Genomic DNA, 12,443 nt, shown 5'->3' with positions numbered 1-12,443 from the left:
GGAAGAAAGTTACCGTGCACCAAACATCTTGTCAAACTTGGTAAGATTTCAAGAAAACTCTTAAAGGACACTTTATAATTCTGCATTTCGCCCCTGCGTAGTAATTTATGAAAATTAACTCGTCTCTTACATTTTCTCCCTCTCAGCCCAAGGACGCATAAATAATATTTATCAGGGTTTTGTCCTTAGTCACAGTCCCTCAAAGGGGCCCAGTTTCACCTACACTGCGTGGTAGGCTGGGCAGCAACCCCACGCTTCCTGTCAAGGATTCCTGGGGCTTAAGCCTGAACGTGGCCTCGCCTCTTTCTTCTTTATGCTAATTCTGCCCTTCTAGCCTTCTCGGCAGGCGTCTAAAGACCAAGGTGAGACCCTCCCGGGAGATAAAAGGTCTACTGCTTCCTGAGAGATGCGGGCGGAACAAGGGCATAGGGAGAGGGTGACAGGGTGGGAGCTGCACGGATAACGACGCTTAGGGCCCTAGGTTGGAGCTGGTGCAGGCCCTACAGGGCTCTAGACCCGCCAGAGCCTAGCTCCAGCCTTCAAAGCCCAACGCGGGTTAAGTCCTCCTAGGGGCGCCACGGGCGGCGAGTGGAGGAAGTGCGCGCAAAGAGGCCACAGGCAGCCCCTTCCTCAGACGCGCCTCAAGGCCTGGGCCCGCGGGCTGTTGACGCGCCAACGGCGCAGGAGGCGCGCGCACGCGCAAGAGGAGGGCGGAGGGAGCGCGCTCGGCGCCCGCCGCCGCGGCGACTGAAACGGAGGGACGCGAGGGCGGAGGGCGCGAGCCACGGGGGGAGGATGGGGGAGAGATGGTGGGTAGCGCGGAGCGCGCGCTGACGTCGCTCGGAGTCACGCACGGAGCGCCGGGTTACGCGCCGACGTCTGGCTGCCACGACTTGCCGTCTGCGGCGGCGGCGAGCGGATCCCGCAGGGGAAGGAGGAGGAGGAGGGAGAGCCAAGGGGGCTGTGAGTGAGCGGGAGAAGCAGGGTGTGAGCCGGACTTGCCCGCGGGAGGGAGAACGAGCGAGAGCCGGGCCAGCCATCCGAGCCGCCTCCTCCTCCTCCCCTCGGCGTCCCGCCCCCGCCTGCCAGCCCGCCCTCCTTCCTCTTCAGCCGGCTGAGCCCGAGTGAGGCGCCGCTCAGCTCGCGCTGCTGTCCAGGACAGGTGTGCGCGCGCGCGCCCTCCTCCCCCTCCTCCCCTCCCCCTTTCCTCGCGCCAGCCTAGCGCCTGCCTCGCGCGCGCCCTCCCTCCCTCCAGCCCGCGCCCTCCCTCACCTGCGGCAGGACAGCGCCCGCCCGCCAGGGTAAGCCCCTCGCGACCTTCCCTGCTGCCACTGCCACAACTCGAGGTGCCGCCCACCCTGTCCCCTCTAATTGCCCTCTTTGCCCCAGGAATAATTACTGTACCATTGTAGACATCTTCGCACCCTCCCTCCGGGGACTCAGGCAGTGCAGCAACGCCCCCCCCTCCCGTAGCGCACGAACGAACGAACGGACTCCCACCTCCAAAAAAGAACAAAATCACACGCCCCTTAAAAAAAAAAAGAAAAAAAAAACAAAACAGACATTCCTACCTCTGCTGACGGTAGTAGACCACCAGTGGTGCCGTTTGCTTAGCAATCCCTAAGCCCCATTTCCCCTGGCCATCTTCGCCCGGGCCTGGGACAGTGCGCCAAATGTGGCCGACACTCCCTGCACAGCAACCCTGGCAGGAAGGGAGAGGAAGGAGGGTTCTAGGCTTCACTACCAACCCCTCCTCTCCTCTGTTCAACCCCCACCCCCGCAATGCATACACCCGCCCAGGATGCGTTGTAAAAATAAAAAATAATACATTGGTGCTGACATCGCAGATGAAGGCAGGCCCAAGGATGGGTGGCTCGAACAAGGCGTTTTTGCTGCCCCACGGAGCTAGGTCAGCTCAACAGCCTCCTCTGTCTTTGTTCGGGGGCAAAAGGAACGGATGCGAAGCTGGAGGGTCTTCCCTTTGAGTGACAGTGGGCTCCGGAGCCGGCTGAGGTGTCTTTAGAAGGGACCCCCACAAATATATCTGCCTTGATTCTGAACTTGGAGAGAGAAAGGCCCCAGTCCGGCTAGGGCAACTTTCTTTGGCTCGTTGATGTCTATCCCCAAATAAATGCCACCTTCATTTCCGCTGTGTGTGAGGGACCCTTTTGAGGGTTCTAATTCGTTCTGTCGGGCCAGGTGCTCTTGGAGAGCTTTTTGCAGCGGTGTCTGTGGTTGTGTCCCGTGTCCTTGGAAGGGAGGTCCCAGTGCTTTGTAATAGACGGAATTTGGTTTGACGTTTTTTGGTAGACTGTGAGAGGAGAAAAGGATTTTTTGTATTATTATTGCTTCAAGACCCCCACTGCTCCCAGCCCAAACTGACGTTTGCGAATTGCGGCTTTGAAAATTGGAGTGTTGAGTAGAGTGTGGAGAGAGTTGCTGATTTCATTCCTTTGGGTACTAGTAAAACCTTTTAAGTATCAGCCGGAAGAGAGTGAGCTATTGACATTTGCATCGGTTCTGTTTGGGCCTTTTGGGTACATAAAATGTCGGGTTCTCGGAATCTTTTATCGAATTTAGAATGTGTGCTACGTTTATTTAACTCTTTTGCAAATGCTTGCAGTGAAAACATTTTGTGAAATGCGAGGGTTCTATCACATGGATTGTTCTCTTCAGGTTTTAAATGTTTAATTCATATCTTTAAACATTAAAATAGCACTGGAGAGGCATAATTTTGAAGATTAGGTGAGCTATAGAAGGACAATGTGCTTTTAAAAAATGATTGATGAAATACTACTACTATTAGTCCTTGTTGTTGTTAAACGTTAACATTTACTTAAGAGTTTCCTTTCATTTTCCTGGTAGATGGCCATGAGAAGAAATGGGTAATTCCTCCACTTTGAACACTTGCAGTACAACATTCCAGTTACTTTTAATAATTTGGGTATTGAAGATAATTGTGTAGTTTAAGACAGGCATTTAACCTAAGCAGTACTTGAAAACAATTTCTAATGTTCTTGCTTCTCTTTTGTTTTGGAAATCTGTGATACTAATCAGCATATTGTTTCTGTTGGGAACTCCATAACTAAAAGGGTTTATTACCCAGAGGTAGATTCTCTCCCTCCAAGTTTATTTTATAAATGTGTGTGTGTGTTAATTTTTGCTTTTAAAGACTAAAGCTTATTAGAATCACCCGTAGTTCAGGCTGAGGAAAATTGAAGCTTTTTTCCTTTTTGTTCTGCCTAATGTTTGTTTCACTTGTGAACAATATTTGTTGGTAAGAGTTTGTTAACGGCATAGAGATAGTGGGATTAAAAATAAAGCAATCTCTGTTCTCTTCAAAATGTGTGTGTAGTATTAATAAAAGAGCTCAAGAAATCTAGACGTTTATCAGATTTTTTAAAGTAAGCAAACTTTGAGCAGAAAGGGAATATTTTTTGATGATTTTTAATTAACACTGATATTTTGCTGCATGTTAATTTATTTCGTTTCCTCTTTGCCTTTCCTGCATTGTATTGAAAATTTCAATTTAATTTTACAACTGTTTCAGAATAACAAATTCAAGAGGCTAAATACTAGAACGCTTTTCATTTACTAAGTATGTTATTTAGGTAATTAACAAATGGCTAGAAGTCATTTTAAATCTACAAATTTTCTAATGGATTTTCAATGTTAGGGTGCAGATCTAACTCTGAAATTCTTTTTAAGCTTCTAAACTTTTTAAGACCTTGCTCTGAGACAATATTCATTCTTCCCAGACTGCCTTTTAAGGCTACCGTATTCTGTAGCCTAAGGAAAGCCGCCTTTCACCATCTCCTTCCTAGTCTGACCAAAGCCCCACATTTACAGGCTTATCCTGAAATTAACTTTTTGAGAAGTGAAAATGTGCTGAATATCCAATTTATCATTGAATTGTTTTGGAAAAGCCATTATTAACCTTGCTTACCTTTTAGATACATTTGTAAAATAGGGGACAAGCTGGTATATAATGGTAGAAATTTTATACATATATAATAAATAATGTAAAATAAGTAAATGCATATTTATGTGAAGAGATCCAGGTCTCAGTGGTTTGCTGATTTGAGTTTAAAATTCCCATTTTGAACATGCAAATGATATTTAACTTGTGTTTTGTCTAGAAGCTTCATCAGTTGCCTGTGCGCTGGGGAACTAAGAACTCAGTTGCTGGTGACACTTTTTCAGAAAATCAGGGTGTTCCCAAAGTCAAACTGCTTCAGAACCCCTGGATATAAATGTTTGGGACAGAGAAACGAGAAATTTAAACTCTAAAGTTGGTCACGGAAGGTGGGCATTTTAAAGCCCTTGTTTTCTGTCCTGGGGGAAGCAGTCATTAGCGTAGAAGAATGGGACCGGCAGGCGCGTGTCTCCTCATCACAATCCCATTGGGCTTCTTGCTGCTAAGAGCTTTCTTGAGGGGGCAAGCGCTTGGTTCTGTGCAGGGTAAACCCCAGAAGAAGAGCAGCGGCTCTTCTAGATCAGACGGATCGAAACAGATCTTTAGCCTCAGTTTACAGCTGGAAGCGTAATGCCCCGCCCTACTCTGTGCGGAGACCCTGCCACTCAGCCTTTGCGTCCCAGTTTGGGGCCAGGGTCTATCCAGGGTCCTGATCGCTACCGTGTGAGCTTGAAGGAGCCACTGCTTTTTCTCGTTTTAATTCTTCCGCGGTGGGAAGTGCGCCAACAGTTCTTCTCTCCCCTTCCTTGCAGACTTGGGGACAAGGGAGGGAGTTTAGAAAAATCAGCAATAAAATGGCACTACTCGGTACTGGAGGATGCCCCCAACTAAGGAAAAGTTCTTTATGGAGCCCAAAGCCTGGATTTCTGTCTGTCAGAATGGGCCTCCCCTTCAGGGAACCATTTCAGGGACCATTTCAGGGACTAGTAGGTGGTTCTGGGGCTGGTTCCCACAGCACTACTCCAGTTTGCTCTTTGGTAGCCATAGTGCTTTTCCCTGTTTCTTGCTCTTTAGCGGGAAGTAGCAAACATCAGCCCAGAGCCAGAGTAGCTAATGCTGGGTAGAACGGAGCCCTTGCTAAAAGAAAAAGCAAGCTGTGAATACTTCGGAGGCAGGTTTGCTCAGGAGGTGAAGGGATATATTAGGGAGCTTTGAGGGCTCAGGTATTGACAAGGTTTAGGTCCTAGACTTATCTGGGTTTCGTGATCCTTAGTCCTCTCCAGCCCTTTCTTTTCCAGGAAGCTTGCACAACTGTGGTACTCAGCTGTCTGTGAAGCTGAATGAGGGAGGGAAGACTCCTTACTTTGGGGGTTGAGGGATGTTGGGTGGGAATGGCACCCACAGATGGGACAGAAACACTCTTCTAAGGATGGAGGCAACAATCCATGCTTGAGAAAGCCAGGAGTAAGGCTGTGATGTCTATCCCCTGAGCCCCCTGCAGAAGGTGATAAGGAGAATGTAGGGGTAATGGCAGGGGTTCTCCTGGAGATAGGCCTGAGCTTCCCCACAACTCTTAGAACTGCAGACTGCAGGGAGGGAGTATGAGCGTTTGCTATATATGTAGGAGAAGGAAAACAGGCCCTAGATTATGCCTTAGATCTAGGAAGAAAGAAATCACTTCTTTCCGAGTCTCTTTCTGAGACCAGAGACCCCCTTTAGCTGTCACTGTCCAAAGATTCATTGGTTAATTAATGGTTGATAACCTAGCTGTCTACCTAAAAACCACTAATCATGTAATGCTTTACTTTTTGAGAGGTAGGGGCTCTCCTGGACACTAAGGAGTTTCTGGGAGGAGGGGTAAAAGGGGCGAGCGAACCTGCGTTAATGAAACCCGTAAGGAACTGCGTTTCCCAGGAAATTCCTGACATTTTTAGCTCGTGAATTTACTAAATCTTGCTTGGTTTTCTCCTCCATTCTGGGTCCTTCCAGAGGGGAAGAAGAGTGGGTTAGGGGCTGAAGGCTTGGCAGGGCCTGGTTCATCCGCAGAGCTGGCCGGCAACCCAGGCTGGGCTCAGCCTTGAGCAGGGTGCCCCCCTTCCCCAAATCTCGGAAGGAGGAGGGGGAGGCAGGCGGGCAGTTGTGGTCCCACTGGGGGCTGGTTGAAGGTTTTTGGGTGAACGTGGGGTTTCTTTTTGATTGTTGCTTGGGGGGAAGGGCAAAGCCAACGAGAACAGGCACTGCGGGCACCCCGGCCCTGGTGCGGCTGCCGTCCTCTGCTTGGCTCCCCCCCGTCGGTGAGTGCGCCCGCCCGCCTGCCCGCCCGCCCGACTGTGCGGGGCTGCGGTTGGGGGGAGGGGGGGAGCGGGATCATCTGAGGCCAGAGCCGCTGCCGTGCGCTGGGAGGGGGAAGCGGCGGGAGCGAGGGGAGGGACGGGCTAGGTGTCTGCTGCTCCGCGCCACTGCTGCCGGCGCCCCGTCCTCATCCTAGGCAGCCCCTTCTGCAGCTAAGGGTTACCGCCGCACCACCTCTCCTGTTCCTTGCCCGCCTCTGCGGCCAGGGCTCTGCGGTAGGAGATAGCCCAGGCGGGCAGTGGGTGGGCCTGTCTGGGTTTGGGTTTGGGTCTGACTGAGGCCCACATGTAAGGGGGTGGCCGTGACTTGGTGTCCCCTGTCTGCAGCGGGCTCAGTAGCGCTTCACAGGCCCTTCCCTCCACATCCTCTCTTCGGGGTCACTGGAATGCAGAACTCAGGCCCTCTCCCTGTGCTTAGTATGGCAGTCCCCTTCTCACCCCTGGTCCCCCAACTCCCTGGGCCGAGGCCGCCCAGGGTCTGGCCAACAGCGACAGCCACAGTGGTGGTGGCGGCAGCAGCTGCGACGCGGCGCGTCCCACAACCTCCTCCCCCCCACACACACGCCAGGGGTGTGGGGTGAGGGCCGGCGGGTGGGCGCCGCCTGGCGGGCGGGCGGTCGGGGGGCTGGCATCAGGGAGGGGGCGAATGTCACGTGCCGGCGGGCGGGTGGGCGCGTACAGTAGGGCGCCCTGCTACTGTACTGGGGAGTCAGTGCCCTGTTACCGGGTCTCGTCTCTCCCGCAGATCTCGCGAGAGTGGCTGACTGGCTGTGGGGGTTGCGGCGGCAGCAGGCGGAGCCGGGGAGGGAAAGCAGCGGCGGCTGAGGCGACTGAGGCGGCGGGCGGAGCGGCAGGCGGCGGCGGCGGCGCGGCGGCGGAGCGCAGCATCATGGCGGACCGAGACAGCGGCAGCGAGCAGGGTGGTGCGGCGCTGGGCTCGGGCGGCTCCCTGGGGCACCCAGGCTCGGGCTCGGGCTCCGGCGGGGGCGGTGGTGGCGGCGGGGGCGGCGGCGGCAGTGGCGGCGGCGGCGGAGGGGCCCCGGGGGGGCTGCAGCACGAGACGCAGGAGCTGGCCTCCAAGCGGGTGGACATCCAGAACAAGCGCTTCTACCTGGACGTGAAGCAGAACGCCAAGGGCCGCTTCCTGAAGATCGCTGAGGTGGGCGCGGGCGGCAACAAGAGCCGCCTCACTCTCTCCATGTCAGTGGCCGTGGAGTTCCGCGACTACCTGGGCGACTTCATCGAGCACTACGCGCAGCTGGGCCCCAGCCAGCCGCCGGACCTGGCCCAGGCGCAGGACGAGCCGCGCCGGGCGCTCAAGAGCGAGTTCCTGGTGCGCGAGAACCGCAAGTACTACATGGATCTCAAGGAGAACCAGCGCGGCCGCTTCCTGCGCATCCGCCAGACGGTCAACCGGGGGCCCGGCCTGGGCTCCACGCAGGGCCAGACCATTGCGCTGCCCGCACAGGGGCTCATCGAGTTCCGCGACGCTCTGGCCAAGCTCATCGATGACTACGGAGTGGAGGAGGAGCCGGCCGAGCTGCCCGAGGGCACCTCCTTGACTGTGGACAACAAGCGCTTCTTCTTCGATGTGGGCTCCAACAAGTACGGCGTGTTTATGCGAGTGAGCGAGGTGAAGCCCACTTACCGCAACTCCATCACCGTGCCCTACAAGGTGTGGGCCAAGTTTGGACACACCTTCTGCAAGTACTCGGAGGAGATGAAGAAGATTCAAGAGAAACAGAGGGAGAAGCGAGCTGCCTGTGAGCAGCTCCACCAGCAGCAGCAGCAACAGCAGGAGGAGACCGCCGCTGCCACCCTGTTGCTGCAGGGTGAAGAAGAAGGGGAAGAAGATTGATCAAACTGAATGGAAAAAACCCACACACACATGCATACACACACACACACACACACACACAACCACACACAGAAAATATACTGTAAAGAAAGAGAGAAAATAAAAAGTTAAAAAGTAAAAAAATAAAAAATAAAAAAAAAAATAACTGTTAACTCCAAGGGAGCACCACCCACAGAACCTCCACCAACTGACAGTTTCTCTTCTTGACTTGCCACCCATCGCTGGATGTTGTCCACTTTATCCACCATATAAAACAGTAAGCAGCTGCTAAAAACAAAAAACAAAAAAAATACAAAAAGTAATAACATTATATGAACTGTGTTTCCTACTTGATTAAAAAATATAAAGAACTGAGTGTTTATTTCCCTAATTAACCAAGAACTTTTGTACACGTTTAAGCTATTATTATTAAAAGTGTTTGCAAAATGGTCAAGATTATAATATTGCTGAATTATATAAAAGTCCTTTTCATGTTGAGCTAACATTTGACTTTAGCACAAAAAAGAGATATTTTAGAACACGTAAAATAATATTTTTAGTTTTTCTCATTTTGTTACCAAATTTCAAACCTTACATGGAGGTTATTATAGTATATTTGACACCCTATATACCTGTGATTAGAGATGTGTATATATATGAGGGCTAGGCATGCTGTGTGTCTGAGCTTTGTCTAAATGTTATGCAGAAGTTTGTAGAGTTAAAGGTACGTAGGTTTAATTCATGCAAGGTAAACAATAAGTGCTCTCTTTTATACAATATGCATTGCATCTGGACCTTAAACATATAAAAATGGTCAGTGAAACTTCTGTGAACATGAAGAAATTATTAAAAAAGGCATTTAAATGAAATTTGCTAAGTTGTGATTTTTACGGTTGGAACCAAAGTTATTCAATAGTCAAAGGAAAAAGAGGAAAGAAAGAAAAAGGAAATCTCCCATAATATTTTTCTGCATCTGTTTGCTTTGATTGAGTAGGTGTTTTGTCATTATTGTGTATATGAGATGTATCGTTCATAATATATTTTTTTTATTATGTGTAGAAAGATTTTAAAAACTTAAACTAACGTGCAGCAATTTCCAGTGAACCTGTACTTGGACATCAGGTAGCAAGTCTATTTGTGGTCACTAGCACTGTCTCCTAAACTAGTAAGAGGTCTGAAGCTATTCTTTGATTTTTGCCAGTGCTATTAACTTATGTAGACCTGTTAAAAAGCAGAGCAACACAATTATAGTTATCCTACTGAGCCATGGATTCTGAGTTTCATTTTAAAAGTGAAAGCCAAGTTGGTATGTGTAAAGGATTTCCATGTAGCTGTGGTGCTAGTTATTACTGGCTACATTATATGCTAAGTGTATTTGTGTTCCCCAAGTGTACAAGCCTTCTATCAAAAGTATGTTCTATAACTCATATATTCAAGGTGTAGGGTATGAAAATGCAAAGCTTAGGAGAGCACTTTACCAGGCTGGTGTCCTCCAAACTGAAATTGTTTGTATCGAGAGTCTTTTACAGGTTTTCATTTAAAGATGTTCGTGTGCTTTTAATTGACAACTAACTTCTTGCTGCTGTATAGTAAAATATTAATATATTTTTATCATTAAACTGCTGCATGACTATCATCTTTGAGTGAAGAGAAAATGTTATAAAAAAGATGCCTTAAACAGTACATTTTGGTTTGGAATTCTGTAGAAAGTATTTTGGTTTAAAAAAAAGGATTTTGTCTGCTCTAGAGAGTTCTGGGGATGGAATTGTTTCTTGGCAAATCCAGCCATATAGATCTTACTGCTGTATGTAGAAGACACCACCTGTAGGAGCTGGAAGGTATCAGTGCTTCTCACATTGTAAAGCATTGGCCTAGGAAGGTGAAACAGTTGTCTTTTTGAAGGATTTTTTTTTTCTGCTGGTTCTTTGGGTTTTGATTTGATATTTTTAAGCTCCCTGGTTGAGTGTGTTGTCTTTGTTTTTGAGATCTACTGTATGTGTTGAATAACAAGCTATTTCCATTGTACTGTGCATTTTCCCATTAAATTGTTTGCTTTTAATATTCATACAATGTTAAATATGAGGTGACCGTACAATAGTTAGGAATTTCTTTACTTACAAAATCACTGGAAATGATTAAATTGCTTTTCCCTTTCCCCCAAGGTGCATTTTTCTTATTTCCATATAGTAAAGTTGAGCTTTTACAGTGCATAATGTGACATTTGGAATGCTTATCAACTGCATGTAAACATTAATAACCTGCACTTTTTTGTCTTAAGGTTTGTTGAGCTGTTTTGTTCACTGTACTTTTACTGTGATATGGAAAAGACTGCATTCTCTGTGCTGTTACTAGTTAGGAAAGAGAATTGCTTTGATTTTGTCTCTTGTTTACTATAGCTTCTTAAAGTTAAGCCTTGTACTACAGGTTGTTGGAGTACTCCTAGATCAGTGTTTCATAGTAGCCAGCAATAAGTAGTGCAAGTCAACAAAAACACAGCAAACTTAGGCAAAGTGTCCTTTATTTGAGATGCGAGTTCTTTCATGAGGTTTTCTTTAGGGTCACTGTTACCTAAAGTGAAACCTTTCTTACCTACAGACTTCAGATTCTGCTTGGAATCCTACCGGATCAATAAGCACATGTATTGTGCAATTGTCTTTACACTCTAACAGTTAAACACAATCTTACTAAGATTTTGAAACCAGTGTCTGATTTATGGTCATTGGGTTTAAAAAGAAATCCACATGCAAATATTTTAAGACTTAAGAGGTGATCTTAGAAAAGACTAAGTGACTGTAAAGATGCTCTTTTTTGCATCTCACTTTACCTCCCCAAGCACCCTCCCAACCTTTCCTCCCTCTACTGTTTCATCCTTTCCCCACCCCTCCCCCCAGGTGCTCGGTACTTTACCAAGGTTCTATATCTCAGTGTTTTATGTTGGAGTTTTTCCTTGTTTTTTATTTTACTAGTTGGTAAACCCTGTTTGTGCTGAAATGAAAAAGGAAATGGTATATTTGACCATATGTGTTATTCATAGAAGACAGTATGATCAAATGTGCCAAAAACAAGCAAACAAAACTTAATTCCTGACAAGTATGCCTTATTTTTAATGATCTGCTTTGTCTTACAATTAAGGTCCAAGAGCTTGGTTAAACTATATTATTTGCCTAAGTATAAGAGAAAACTTGAAATGCATTGCAATATTGACGTTCTTTAAAATGAGAGACACTGTCAAGTAATTTAATCCAGAGATCAGCCACCAGATTTGAAATGCCCATATATGTGTGTGTGTTTGGTGTTGTTCGTTTTTTTTTTTTCTTTTAAATCACCAAATCTTTTTTTAAGCTACTTTTTATTTGTGCCTCCTATTTATCATGCTGATGTTAGAAGCAGCAGTCATCCAGCCACAGAGGGAGCTAAAGTTAACTAACCAGAACTGTAGAAATCATTATACATGCCTTTGACAACAAAGGAAGTTCATAAGAAAAGCCATGTCGGCTTTTCCTCTACTAGATACAGATTGAAGGTAGATGAATATTTGCCAAATGGAAAAGAGAGACAATGTGAGTCAGGAAAGACAAACTTTCCCAGCTTCCTAAAAGCCATGGAGAGTAGAAACCAAAACCCAACAGTGAAATAAAAACCTTGAAAGTCTCACTTTCTAGTCCCATGCAGGGGTTGAAATTTGACTCAAAGTGGAAAATATATCGATGTGTTTTTAGGTCTTCACATCTAGAGATGGATAACTATTCCAATTTGTTCAGGTAATGGAGAAAGCTGCTAGTAATTTTAACCCCTGCCTAAAGAAGACATAATTTCATTTGGGAGCAAATACTTATTGCCTTGAAAAATAGCACTGTAATAGCCTATGATAATTAGTTGTAGAATAACCTTTATCCCTTTTAAACTATGCAAATTATTAAATAAGTGTAAATTAGGACTCAATTAAAGATAGTTGATTATATTGCAATCAGATGGCATTCACAAACTTAACTGGAGCATATACAAATGAAATCTATTAGTCTAAGAGTTTTGTATGCTAACAGAAAAATATAATTTAGCTACCTATTCTAAAAATGGTGAATATTATTAATATTGTATAATAGGACTGGGAAGACTGCCTCCTTTTTTGAAGAGAGAGATTAAGGATTTTTATAATTGTTTTTCATCAAATTTTAATATTTTTGTCAAATTTTTAGGTATTTAATTTGTAAAACAGTTTGCTTTGTACTGGCCTACAGAAAATAGGGTATTGATTTTAAACTTTTTGAAGCCAAGTGATCAAGTACATTTGTAATAAAAGTCAATGGATATATATCAGTTGTACTCACTGTTTTCATTT

The 12,443-nt window shown here is 46.7% G+C and overlaps 1 protein-coding gene across 4 annotated transcripts; it reads left to right on the top strand.

Annotated features, from left to right (window-relative positions):
• The first annotated feature begins 261 nt into the window (after nt 1-261).
• On the top strand, nt 262-12,418 carry PURA (purine rich element binding protein A). Of its 4 annotated transcripts, none has more exons than XM_060635982.3 (2): nt 262-362; nt 7,013-12,418. In XM_060635982.3, exon 2 carries the CDS (start codon nt 7,157-7,159, stop codon nt 8,123-8,125), a length of 969 nt encoding a protein of 322 aa, XP_060491965.1. In that variant the 5' UTR covers nt 262-362; nt 7,013-7,156; the 3' UTR covers nt 8,126-12,418. The 4 variants fall into 4 exon arrangements, with proteins under 4 accessions (XP_060491965.1, XP_060491963.1, XP_060491961.1 ...); XM_060635980.3 differs by lacking the exon at nt 262-362 and adding an exon at nt 815-1,162; XM_060635978.3 differs by lacking the exon at nt 262-362 and adding an exon at nt 815-1,301.
• Nucleotides 12,419-12,443: the final 25 nt, after the last annotated feature.

Source organism: Panthera onca, chromosome A1 (genome assembly GCF_046562875.1).
Source record: "Panthera onca isolate mPanOnc1 chromosome A1, mPanOnc1 haplotype 2, whole genome shotgun sequence".
In the NCBI taxonomy this organism is placed as follows: domain Eukaryota; kingdom Metazoa; phylum Chordata; class Mammalia; order Carnivora; family Felidae; genus Panthera; species Panthera onca.
The sequence above is the reverse complement of the archived record's forward strand: the minus strand, read 5'-3'. Positions and strand labels throughout refer to the sequence as shown.

What these genes read in the sequence shown, in the direction of transcription:
- PURA (XM_060635982.3), top strand. Translation starts at nt 7,157, where the DNA reads ATGGCGGACCGAGACAGCGGCAGCGAGCAGGGTGGTGCGGCGCTGGGC.